The sequence below is a fragment of the Priapulus caudatus genome, unplaced genomic scaffold (assembly GCF_000485595.1).
Source record: "Priapulus caudatus unplaced genomic scaffold, Priapulus_caudatus-5.0.1 Scaffold1059, whole genome shotgun sequence".
In the NCBI taxonomy this organism is placed as follows: Eukaryota; Metazoa; Priapulida; class Priapulimorpha; order Priapulimorphida; family Priapulidae; genus Priapulus; species Priapulus caudatus.
Window position 1 is genome coordinate 32,877 of NW_014578120.1, and position 11,064 is coordinate 43,940.

Consider the following 11,064-nt stretch of genomic DNA (forward strand, 5'->3'; position numbering starts at 1 on the left):
TCTCTGTCTCTGTCTCTGTCTCTGTCTCTGTCTCTGTCTCTGTCTCTGTCTCTGCCTCTGCCTCTGTCTCTGTCTCTGTCTCTGTCTCTGCTTCTGTCTCTGCCCCTGTCTCTCTCTCTCTCTCTTTCTCTCTCTCTCTTTCTCTTTCTCTCTCTCTCTCTTCATCTCTCCCTCTCTTATGCGTAATTGCGTTTGTATTTCGATAATTTAAATGTGATTTTTAAGTTTCGTTCACGCGTCTCGTACAAAACGCGCAGTTTGACGAGTTGTTATATCGCGTCAATATGCCCCATCACTCGCACTGTCATCCTGTGTGAGAAGATTGGCGAATCTAAACACTATGGTTCTCTCTCAGGTACACAATGGGTTTAATTCCGACGAAGAAAAGCCTGAGCCTCGCAGATAGGATCACAGCCTCCACGTTCTGCAGGCAAGTACACAGAGATTTTCAACCTAGTTCAAATTTAGTTCGAGTTCTCACGACACTCCGGTTTTTATAAGTGGTTTTTACTGCTAACTGATAAATGTGTTTTGTCACTTTGCGACTACAATAAAACGGTGTGCTACGTGAGCAAAGATGAGAGTAAAAGTGAGTAATGTGATTTTTTATGTTCGGGTGGCGAGACTGGTAAAGTCATTCTTTACCCTACATAAAAACGGGAGAACTCGAAGGAGCGATATATCCTTTAATAATATAATAATGGTAAATGATTTAATATTCTGGCAGCGGTTTCATGCCTTTCAATTTTCATTAAAACACATGACGTGTGTGACGAGTGAGAATCAATAGAACACGGCCGTGATGTCACAATAATACATTCGTGGTTAGATAAATTGTGGTAAAAACGAATGTTCTTACAGAACCGTTGGTTGCTCATTTCGATCGACGGCAACGATTTAATTTTCTCCAAACGCATTCTGAGTCGTTGTCGGTGTTGTTACAGACGGCGTCTACCCGTGGCGATGGTGAGGAACCACATGGCAGAGTCGTGCAAGATGGCATCACAGTTCGTCGAGCAAGGTCACGTGAGGGTCGGGCCAGAGGTCATCATGGATCCGGCCTTTCTGGTGACGAGGTAGGTGTTTGCGAAAGATTTCATGCTGTTGTTAGTAAATACGAATGAAGCGTATCTTCGTTCCTTTGATCTGCAGTTGTTTACTTAATAGCTGTGTAGGCCTATAGCGTAGCTGTTGAGCACGTTATTTATTTATTAATTTAGTGGTACATTGGTAAGAGCAAGAACATGAGCTTGTTTAATACTTGTTCGTGGCGGTTTTGTTACTTTTATTGAGCCGAGTGGATTAAATAACATTGTACCGCTGTAGGATACACTGGTAATATATTCAAGTCAAATTCAAATAAAAAAGTTTTAATTTATGGTTTATATGATCGATTCAAACTTCAGAAAAAAAGTTCTGATCAGAATTACGAAAGGAAGTTTCTGAAGTATCTTTCTCTGTATTTTAATTTTCTATTACAGCAACTTGAAAGGTCAAGTTAAAAAAAAAAATATAAAACAAGAAGTCATGATGGCATAATAATCATAAAGAAGGCATAATGATGTGGAAATCAAAACTAGCTAAACTTCATATCTATGGAGTCATACAACCTGTCTGGCTAGTTGACTTTCATTTCATTGTCTGTAGGAACTTGGAAGACTTTATAACGTGGACGGATACATCGGCCATCAAGAAACACGTCATGGAGTATAACGACATCGTAAGTGTCCGACTGTTTGCTTAACATAATGTTGCATAATGTTGTGTTAGCTGTGTTGACATTCCTGACAACCTTTTGTGTGGCTTTACGCTACAACGTAATCTGTGTATTCTTCTATGATAATTATAGCGGGAAATTAAACTCGTTTTTCCATCCGATAATGTCGCCCATTACAGCATTAAGAGACATTTTACCTTTATTGTGCAGAAATTATTCACGCTTTTGTTAATCGCTGTTGTTTTATCTTGCAGAGAGACGACTACGACATGATGTCATAGCAGACATGATGTCATAGACATGATGTCATAGACATGATGTCATAGACATGATGTCATAGACATGATGTCATAGCAGACATGTCATAGCAGACATGTCATAGCAGACATGATGTCATAGCAGTAAAACCAGATGCAACTGTGGAATAACAAACTACTAATTATCTTGCTGTTGGGTACACTCGAGGAGCAGTGCATTATAGAGGTTTTGTCCTGTACGAAAAATATGTTCAGTCAGTCAGTCAATTCTCGGTCAGAATCAGGTCGCATTGCAACATGGTTGTACATGTAATGATCAAATTAATCTCGTAGCTGGAGCAATATGCAGCAGGTATGCAAGAAATAGCTACCAGTGTGTCACTAGAGTAACATACTTTCATTCAAGTTGTTGTGCTATTAGTGTGGAACATTTTGTGGCTTGGACCAATGGCAAACTTGTATTACGAGTTGTGCATAATTGTCACGAGTTCATGCATCACTACTGGGGAGTTTATTAGTTGTGTTGTTCAGGTTATCATGTATATAATGTATGAATTTATTAAAAACAAACCTGTACTTTTAATAGTATTGTTTTATTGTCTTTTATGATTTCTTCATACTTAAATAAGATCACAATACACCACTCAAAATGTGTATTTTCAGACAATATTGAATAAAACACAGGGATGAGATTGGATAATTTAATTTTCAGCTGAAATTTTAATTAGCAAACAGAGGAGCGAGCAATGCGAGGACCGTAGGTCATCGCCATGCTAGGGGGGTCCGGGGGCATGCTCCCCGTAATTTTTTTAAAAGAATGGTGCAATTTGGTGCATTCTAAGCTATTCTGAACACATTATAGGAGACTCTTGAATCACCTTTTCAAGTTGTCAAAAGGAACAAACGAACTATAATAGGAAATCAGGGGGCTGAAAATAGGGCAAATTTTTTATTAAATGTCTAGACATAATGATCTTTTTCTGTTTCCACCCATCGCTTGCATTGTTTTACTCAGACATAAGCTGCCTTGCTGCGACGAGATTTGAATGAAAAAAACACAATGCGAATGGAACAATCAGTGCATAGTCATGCACACAACATGCACACAGCAACATGTAAACCCGGCCCCCAGGCCAGGCATGGTCGTTACGTGATCAGCTACCTCAAATGTTTGCCCTCTACTGCAGCCTGTGAACGAGGATTTTCTTTTCTGGTACGCAAAAACAGATACACTGTATACTTCGCTGTCAGCCTACTGTCTACACTCTACAGTCTACAGTCAGGTGCTGTTGAGGATATATAATTTAAATTGTTACATTGTTACCCCCCTCCCAATTTTCTCAACGAATTTAGATGTTTCACAAAATCGACCCCTGGGACTGTCAAATCCGCGGATTTCCGCGGATCCGCGGAAGAATCTCATCCCTGAAAACAATCACTTGAATGCATAAATATATATATGCATGCTGCATATTTGCATGATAAACAGCAAATCCAAGATGCTTTTACACAATGTTAGAAATAGCAGAACATTCTGTAGCCCCATCCTGGTAACTCCCCACCAGGACTGGCTATTTTTCTGGATTTTACTAAAGGGTATGTAGTATAAAGCAAAAGTTTTGAAATCAGGACAGGATCATGTTTTTACCCCCTTATTCCCAAGAAAAAAAATTATCAACCAATCTCGCCATCCCTATGCTTCACTCAGCTCCGATTGCAAAACAAGTGAGCATTTACTGCTGTCCCTTCTCATACAGACGTGATGCTTTAATCGTAAAACAAGTGGACCTCTACCGCGTTTCCTTCTCGTACACACAGGTGGCACAATCCTCCACTGTTATCACAAAACAAGAGAACGTCTAGCGCTGTACCTTCTCGTAAAAACAGGTGGCCCAACCCTTCACTCAAATCACAAAACAAGCGAACGTTTACTGAGGTTTCTTCTCATACAGATAGCTGGCATGTAGTACAACCTAATTTCGAAAAAAAGTGAACATCTACCGCGGTTCCTTCTCATACAGACAGGTGGCACAACCCAATTGCGAAACAAGCGAACGTCTACCGCGGTTCCTTCTCATACAGACAGGTGGCGCAATCCTCCACAGCCTCGAACAAGTGAGCGTGCGGTCCCGCGCGGCGCGCCACGTCGTACGGCGTGTCACCGGCGGCGTTGACGGGCCACGGCTCGACGTATCGCTCCAGCAGCAGCAGCTCCAACGTCTCGCGCGCGCCGGGGTGCGACGCCGCGAGATGCAGCGCCGTCACGCGTCCGTGCGTGCGCGCGTTCACGTCCGCGCCGCCCCGCAGCAACGCCGACGCGCACTCGTAGCTGTTCCAGCGACACGCGCTGTGCAGGGGGCGCCAGCCGTCGCGCGTCTCCGCCGCCGGGTCGGCTCCGCGCGCGAGGAGGGCGCGGACGCAGCGCGGGCGGCCGGCGTAGCACGCACGGTGGAGAGGCGTGTAGCCGTCTGCGTCGCACGCGTTCACGAGCGACGGGTCGGCCGCGAGGGTCGCCTCGATGGCGGCTAGGTCGCCTGCCTCGGCCGCCCGCAGCAGCCGCGACGCTGCGTCGTCCGCCCCCGCGTCGTCGTCGTCGCTGCTGCTGTCAAATCCGGAGGCTGCGCCGCGGGGAATGACGTGCATCAGATCGTCATCGTTGGTGACGTAGTCGTCGTCTTCGTCGTCGCTGTGGAATCCGTAGGGTGTGCCACGAGGAACGCCGTGCGTCATGTCGTCGTTGACGGCGCCGTAGTCGTCGTCGTTACTGTCGAATTGGGAGCGCACGCCGCGGGGAAGGCAGTGTGTAGACTGCCCGCCACACGCTGCTCCATCGTTGTTATCGTAGATGTCGTCTACCTGGGAGCGTGCGTCCAGCGCCGACTGCCCCCCACACGCCGCGTCACCTTCTGCTTCCATTTCTGTTGCCGTTTGTTATAGTGTGTTCGAACTAGCGCTTATTTTGCGCCTCTGCTTGAAGCTAGTTCGACGACGTTTACGCGATTGTTTTCCGACGATCAATGTCACACGGCGAGGTCTAGAGGTGATTCACGTCTGCAATGCACCGATTTACTCGCGTTTTTTTCTCACTCAAATCCTCACCAGATAATTCGATGAATAATAGGATCGAGTTAATCAGAATCATATATCATAAGAATTGTCGTCTATCATCGTAAGATGAATTATCAGGTACTCGCTCGATTCCTCACCAGACCATTCTATGAATTCGCTCGTTGGTTGGGCGATTCACCCCCACACGTCTCTCGCGTGCTGCGCCTCCCCCGTGTCCGATATCGATTGTATCTCGCGCAGTCCCTGCAACACCAGCTTCACATGGGCCTTGATCTGCGTCGCCGTCTTCGTCAGGGCGGCGGCGGCGCCACCTAGGTGCGCGCAGCGGCGGTCGACGAACGCGAGCGCCTCGGCGAACGTGAAGTCGACGTAGACGCCGAGGCCGACGCAGATGCAGACTCGCGACGCGTCCGGCACGACGGCGTGCATGTAGCAGTTGCAGCCGACGTCCACGCGCGTGCGCAGCGGCTCGCCCGCCGCGTGGCAGCGCTGCGTCTTCTCGAGGACGGTCCGAAGCTGGAGGTAGTCGGCTGTTTGTTCGTAGATGGCGTCTCGCTGATGCAGGATTCGCCGAAGGTCCTCCTTCAGGACGTCGTTGAGGAAGGCTTCGTATGCGTCGACCTTCTTCTGTAGTTTGTCGTCCATGCTCAGCCTCCTCCCGCGCGCACGATCTCGCTACAACACGGTCCTCCTACACCCCTGCGCGTGCGATCACGCTGTGACGAACTACTCGCTCGTGGCGCAAACACACACTTTTGTCACGTCCGGTACACTTGAATTCGTAAGTGTCGTCGATCGGATTTTAACACGTTCGGTGTCCTGCGATTAAATCCGTAGATGTTTGTAAAACGATTAGAAACCGATTGAAACGTACAGACTGTTTTTTAACACGTCCAGTGTCTGCAATCCAAAGCTATCGTCACCCGATTTTTATCACGTTCACAGTCTACACTGATTAATCGAATCCACACATATCATCAACGTATATATATGTGTTATCGAACGAATACAAGAGTCTAATTCGTAAGTCGGTTCACGTTCAGTCGTGCGCGGCAAGACACTGGTTGACGACTTCGAGCAGGTGATTGTTTTCGAGCGCCGCGGTAACGCGCTCCTTGTCGGCTAGCTGCTTGTTGATGGCTCCCTCGGAGACGTGCGTGCCGGGCGTCACGGCAACGCGAACCTTGAAGGGAATCATTTCATAAATAATATTTTACAATCTAGAAAAATATTGCTGAAATATAGTCACAGCTAGTAGAGAACGTATTACTGATTACTCCAGTATAAAAATTACGACGGGTTTATGGTGTTATGGTTCATAAAATAGCAAATAATGCAGCCACGTTCTATTGTATAGCAACAATTCCTTTCAATTCGGCAATCACCAGACAAAAGAGCATCTCATTGAGCGACGTTCTGGTTCTAGACTTGTACAGCATCTCTATTGCTCAATTCAAGTTACAATGTAAAAGTACAGGAACAGGGTCTCGCAAGAAACAAGCGGCAACATACCGTAACCGCGCCGACACTGCGCAAACAAGCAGATTTCAATCGTTGGACATTTTTACAAAAAATAACGACGCACGACTGTTCTGCGACATGTCACCTTCACTCTATACACTCGCCGTCACGCGAGCAACACCAGTTGGGCACCGTAACGCTCTGAAAAACACGAGAACGGTCGGAAAGACTATTTAAAACGATTACCTTGAGTCGCGCCGGCAGCACGCGTATAAGCTTGACGCGGATCGACAGCCCGATCAGCGTCGCCATGCTGCAGTGCGGGATCGTCGGCGTGAACTCGACGTCGATGCCGTCGTCGCCGACGCGAACGTGGTCGCGGTCTAGGACGTTCAGTTCCTCGAGCGTGAGTGGATGCTCCGGGTCCTTGATGCAGCGCAGGTGGTCGAACACCTCGCGGTCGTCGATGGGATCGGTCGCCGCCTCGTCGAGTTCGCTCTCCGTCACGGCGCGCGACGACGACTTCGAGAACACGGTCGGGTTGAAGTTCTGCACGTCGGCGGCGGCCATGTTGGCACGCTGCGGTGGCGCCAGCTAGCGGGGCGATCTGAAGGAAAATCGTTCTATATTTTATTTGATATCGAATTTTATGATTCAAATTCAGAAATGTTTTATCAGGGGTTGATAATGACAAACTGTCATCATTGTATTTGTCATTATTAACCCCTGCTTTTATTTGTGCATAATTAGTATTTTTCAGAATGTACGACGGCACAAATGTAAGAATAACACCTTACAGTACATCATCATCAGATAAAACACAGGAGGAGCAGCGAATAGACATCGGAATGATATGACTGAAAGGTATATTGTTAGCGATAGCAGTCTGATGACGTCATAGGGGCAAATTCAAGCAAAACGGCACGAGCAGAATTTTTGAGCATTTAACTTTAAGACAGGATTAGTACCACCATGGGTAGGGTTATGACGATGATGGCGTATGTATGCACTATGCCTATGCCATGGATGTAGGGCCCAAAAGATCAAAAATATGGTTAATTCTACTTGTTTGTGCACTAAACTTCACTCTAATTTCTAAAGTCAGACTCAAAGTGGGATTGCCGATTGCACCCAATTTAAACTTGTGCCAAGCACTTGGCAATTAATTGCGCTGAAAATCTTCTCTAGTTTTAATGTGACTCGATTCTACGAATTGAAATCGGGCGAATCTATGACTCTGAGGGCTAGTCACCAGAAGGACAGGCGAGTCGGCAGTCCCGAGTAGGGCTGTGGGTGATAGCCGATTCTCTCGTGGACGGTTTCCTGGCGAGTTCTTTGAGGCGCGCCTGGCGCACCAACTTCGGGCTTGCTCTCACTTCCTTTCTGCTTTTTCTGTTCGATTTCTTTACGCTGCAGTTCGTACTCTTCGAGGTCGTCCAGCTTAAGCTCGATTCGAGTAGGGTTACGTCTTATCATAGCAGGTAGAAATATTTCTAACTTACGCAATGACAACAGACGTGAAAACTTATAGTCCAGGAGCAAATTCCTGTACAACCTCTAAAAATGGAATTGGTTCAACCATCACTACATCTAAGGTTTGACTTGACAGGATGGTCGAATAAGAGGCCTGACTCTGGATCGCAGAATATTCCTTACCCAGGTAATAGACCATCCTGTATGTAGCTACTGAGAGAGGCCTGACTCTGGATCGCAGAATATTCCTTACCCAGGTAATAGACCTTCCTGTATGTAGCTACTGAGAGAGGCCTGACTCTGGATCGCAGAATATTCCTTACCCAGGTAATAGACCTTCCTATATGTAGCTGCTGTTTGCTCCTTACCATTGTCACCTGAATTTGCTCTTACCGTATATGATCGCGTAATAACCGCGGGCGCCTATAAGCTGCACCTCAATTTGAATCGGGTAACCAAGTATTGCGCCTAGTATATTTCCCCTCACGGTATGGCGCACTTATAAACCGCAGAGCAAATACAGGGTTGAAATCTGAGGCCAAATTTGCGGTTATTACGTGAGTATATACGGTAAATGTTGCTAGACTGGATAACAGCACTTGTCAGTTGATGGTACCAGAGGGTTGGACCGTTCTATAGTAACGCTTATCAGAAAAAACATCCCCCAATAGTGTTATTAGTTAGATACCACTCATGTAGCATGCAAATAGAATTTATAAACGTGAGCTCTACTAGTTGCACCTGAATTTGCTCTTAAATGTTGCTAGTCTGGATAACAGTATTTGTCAGTTGATGGCAACAGAAGATTGGACCATTCTACAGTAAAGTTTTACAGAAAAATTCATAGTATAGTAAAGCTTTACAGAAAAGCATTATTCCTTAAATACCATTGCAAGCGCATAAAATCTACAAACGTCTGCTCTACTAGTAATAAATATCTATTTCCTTCCGGAAACCCACTGTAAGAGTTTTGTTCTCGCAGTGGCTCGGCCGACATTGAAGCCGTGTATTAATTAATTAACGTTAATTATCATTAATTAATTAACGTTAATTATCATAAATTAATAATGTTATTTATTGTTAATTAATTAAAGTTATTTATCATTAATTAATAATGTTATTTATTGTTAATTAATTAAAGTTATTTATCATTAATTAATTAACGTTAATTAACTAATTAATTAACCAATTCTACCAGGGCGAAACAGCGGCTAGCGGAGGCGAGAGTGCGACGCGACGTTCCCGAGTCTCAGTGGAACGCGCGGATGCAGGAGCTACACAAACACGTGCAGGCGTTAACGAACATTGGCAGCCAGGTCGGCGACACGCGACCCATCTCCTGGTGTCAGTTCAGTCCGGACAGTAAACTGCTGGCCACCGCCTCCTGGTGAGTGTGAACCGAATTAAAACTAAGAAACAAAATAAAACTTGATCTTAGTTTTAGTTTAGTCCCAATAGTAAACTGCTGGCAACTGCCTCGTGGTGAGTGTGAACCGAATTAAAACTAAGAAACAAAATAAAACTTGATCTTAGTTTTAGTTTAGTCCGGATAGTAAGCAGCTGGCCACCGCCTCGAGGTGAGTGAACCGCGAGGCCCGTCGTCAGAAACTGAATAAGACTTTATGTTAGTCTTAACGTTAACTTCTTTCTCGTAGATTGGATGTCTATATGCTGCGTATAAGAAACTTTATCATGTTTCTGTCAACAGTTTATAAGAAAAGTTAATGTCAAAACTCATATCCTTACCGTGTGTCTGCTAACGGTCTATAAAAAAAAGGTTTGTGTCAAAACTTGTATTATTTGCGCAGGTCAGGTCTGTGTAAGTTGTGGTCGGTAAGGTTCCACATCGTGTAATACATCTGCTGTAAACCTCCCCCCTCTCTCCCCCTCTCCTCGTAGGCATCACCCACCCTTGTCTATAAAATGGCGTCTAGCACAAAACTGATACCACAATTTGAGACTACATACTACCTGGGGGTGTTCTAGGGGGTCTATTCGACCATCCTGTCAAATCAAACCTTAGATGTAGTGATGGTTGAACGAAACGAAAATGTCAAGGTTCGTGCTCCTGGACTATTACTTCGCAGCCATGGCTTGGCCTTGGAATAGCGATGGCGCTGTCGGCGGAAAGTGGAATTCTGGGTACATGGCAGCCTCCACGCCGAAACTTCAAATTCTTTGTGTTATTTATAAATAACCAAATACTCAGTTATTATAAGATAGTAAGGATCGTTTGATGTATATTCCAATATATCAATTATATCTAATACTTATAGAATAGCGTCAGATTATAAACAAATTTGTGGGCACAATATATAAATGCCTAAACATGGTATTCATTTCCAGCCTGGCAGCCACTGCACTGCACTGCAGTTACTGAGTTATTCATATAATCAAGACTGTGCAGTACTAGTGTGGCATCTGTGCCAGTCGTCGTGGCATTACATTACATTACATTAGCAAAGCCTCACATGTTCGTAACCGTGAGCGTCATCAACTGTGAACTGAAGTGAATTGTTGCTGTAAATTTAATTTATTTCAGAGTTGACAAGAAACGCACCGTATAAATAACGCGGAACGATGTCGGATGATGAGGAGATCACGTATGTGAAACATGACAAGGTCATCCACTATGGAAGCCTGGCAGAGCAGGAGAAGGAGCGCCTCAGCAGTGGCCATGATAAGATGGAATCAGCCATCGAAGCAGGCAACGTCAATATCCACATGTCATCGGATGGTAAAGGCTCTAGTCTTAAGTGCATTATACAAGTTAATACATTGTTACATTGTAGTATAGTCATCTAAATGCATATCACATTTACACTACAGTACTGGTGCAGTAAATATGTGATATTGGTGCTATGTAGGTATCCAATACAATGTAATTTTCATTACGATATACATACGAGGCCATAGGCATATAATCTCATCTAAACAGGGAACAATTTCCAGCCAAAAATGTGCATAGCAAATGTGCTATACAAAATAAATTTTGTATAGCAATTGGATAAATTTGTATAGCATTTTTTTTCAGACAATCACAGTGCAAATTTACACCGCAGTGCATGCTTGGCGTGTTATCGTGTC

General features: G+C 44.9%; 5 protein-coding genes across 7 annotated transcripts in view; 2 read left to right on the forward strand and 3 right to left on the reverse strand.

The window, feature by feature from the left end:
* Positions 1-2,557, forward strand: part of LOC106815194 (U3 small nucleolar ribonucleoprotein protein IMP3-like) — a 14,619-nt gene extending 12,062 nt beyond the window's left edge. The window contains exons 3-7 of one of the 3 annotated variants that reach the window (XM_014819623.1): positions 356-430; positions 945-1,076; positions 1,648-1,720; positions 1,972-1,989; positions 2,091-2,557. In XM_014819623.1, the coding sequence (XP_014675109.1) occupies positions 356-430; positions 945-1,076; positions 1,648-1,720; positions 1,972-1,989; positions 2,091-2,099 (307 nt within the window). In that variant the 3' untranslated portion in view covers positions 2,100-2,557. Of the gene's footprint in view, positions 1-355; positions 431-944; positions 1,077-1,647; positions 1,721-1,971 lie in introns of all 3 variants that reach the window. The other 2 variants (XM_014819624.1, XM_014819621.1) reach the window with 2 other exon arrangements.
* An 810-nt stretch (positions 2,558-3,367) lies between these two features.
* LOC106815190 (ankyrin repeat domain-containing protein 49-like) lies at positions 3,368-4,901 on the reverse strand. Its single transcript, XM_014819618.1, has one exon. It carries the CDS (start codon positions 4,888-4,890, stop codon positions 4,033-4,035), a length of 858 nt encoding a protein of 285 aa, XP_014675104.1. The 5' UTR covers positions 4,891-4,901; the 3' UTR covers positions 3,368-4,032.
* A 299-nt stretch (positions 4,902-5,200) lies between these two features.
* Positions 5,201-5,713, reverse strand: LOC106815192 (protein UXT-like). Its single transcript, XM_014819619.1, has one exon. The coding sequence runs from the start codon at positions 5,686-5,688 to the stop codon at positions 5,218-5,220; it is 471 nt and encodes a 156-aa protein (XP_014675105.1). The 5' UTR covers positions 5,689-5,713; the 3' UTR covers positions 5,201-5,217.
* A 344-nt stretch (positions 5,714-6,057) lies between these two features.
* LOC106815193 (MIP18 family protein CG7949-like) lies at positions 6,058-7,848 on the reverse strand. The gene is made up of 3 exons (XM_014819620.1): positions 7,757-7,848; positions 6,751-7,111; positions 6,058-6,226 (listed from the first exon to the last, which is right to left on the reverse strand). Exons 2-3 carry the CDS (start codon positions 7,072-7,074, stop codon positions 6,083-6,085), a joined length of 468 nt encoding a protein of 155 aa, XP_014675106.1. The 5' UTR covers positions 7,075-7,111; positions 7,757-7,848; the 3' UTR covers positions 6,058-6,082.
* Positions 7,849-8,135: 287 nt separating this feature from the next.
* The window catches only part of LOC106815189 (U4/U6 small nuclear ribonucleoprotein Prp4-like), a gene marked incomplete at its 5' end in the record, with an annotated part of 10,212 nt that continues 7,283 nt past the window's right edge, over positions 8,136-11,064 (forward strand). Inside the window, 2 exons of the mRNA XM_014819617.1 lie at positions 8,136-8,164; positions 9,176-9,364. Of these exons, the coding sequence (XP_014675103.1) occupies positions 8,136-8,164; positions 9,176-9,364 (218 nt within the window). The remainder of the gene's footprint in view (positions 8,165-9,175; positions 9,365-11,064) is intronic.

Excerpts from the sequence above, each read along its gene's own strand:
- LOC106815190 (XM_014819618.1), bottom strand. The coding sequence starts at position 4,890 with ATGGAAGCAGAAGGTGACGCGGCGTGTGGGGGGCAGTCGGCGCTGGAC.
- LOC106815193 (XM_014819620.1), bottom strand. The coding sequence starts at position 7,074 with ATGGCCGCCGCCGACGTGCAGAACTTCAACCCGACCGTGTTCTCGAAG. Across the intron at positions 6,227-6,750 it reads TGCTGCCGGCGCGACTCAAG|GTTCGCGTTGCCGTGACGCC; the intron begins GTAATCGTTTTA and ends ATTCCCTTCAAG.
- LOC106815192 (XM_014819619.1), bottom strand. The coding sequence starts at position 5,688 with ATGGACGACAAACTACAGAAGAAGGTCGACGCATACGAAGCCTTCCTC.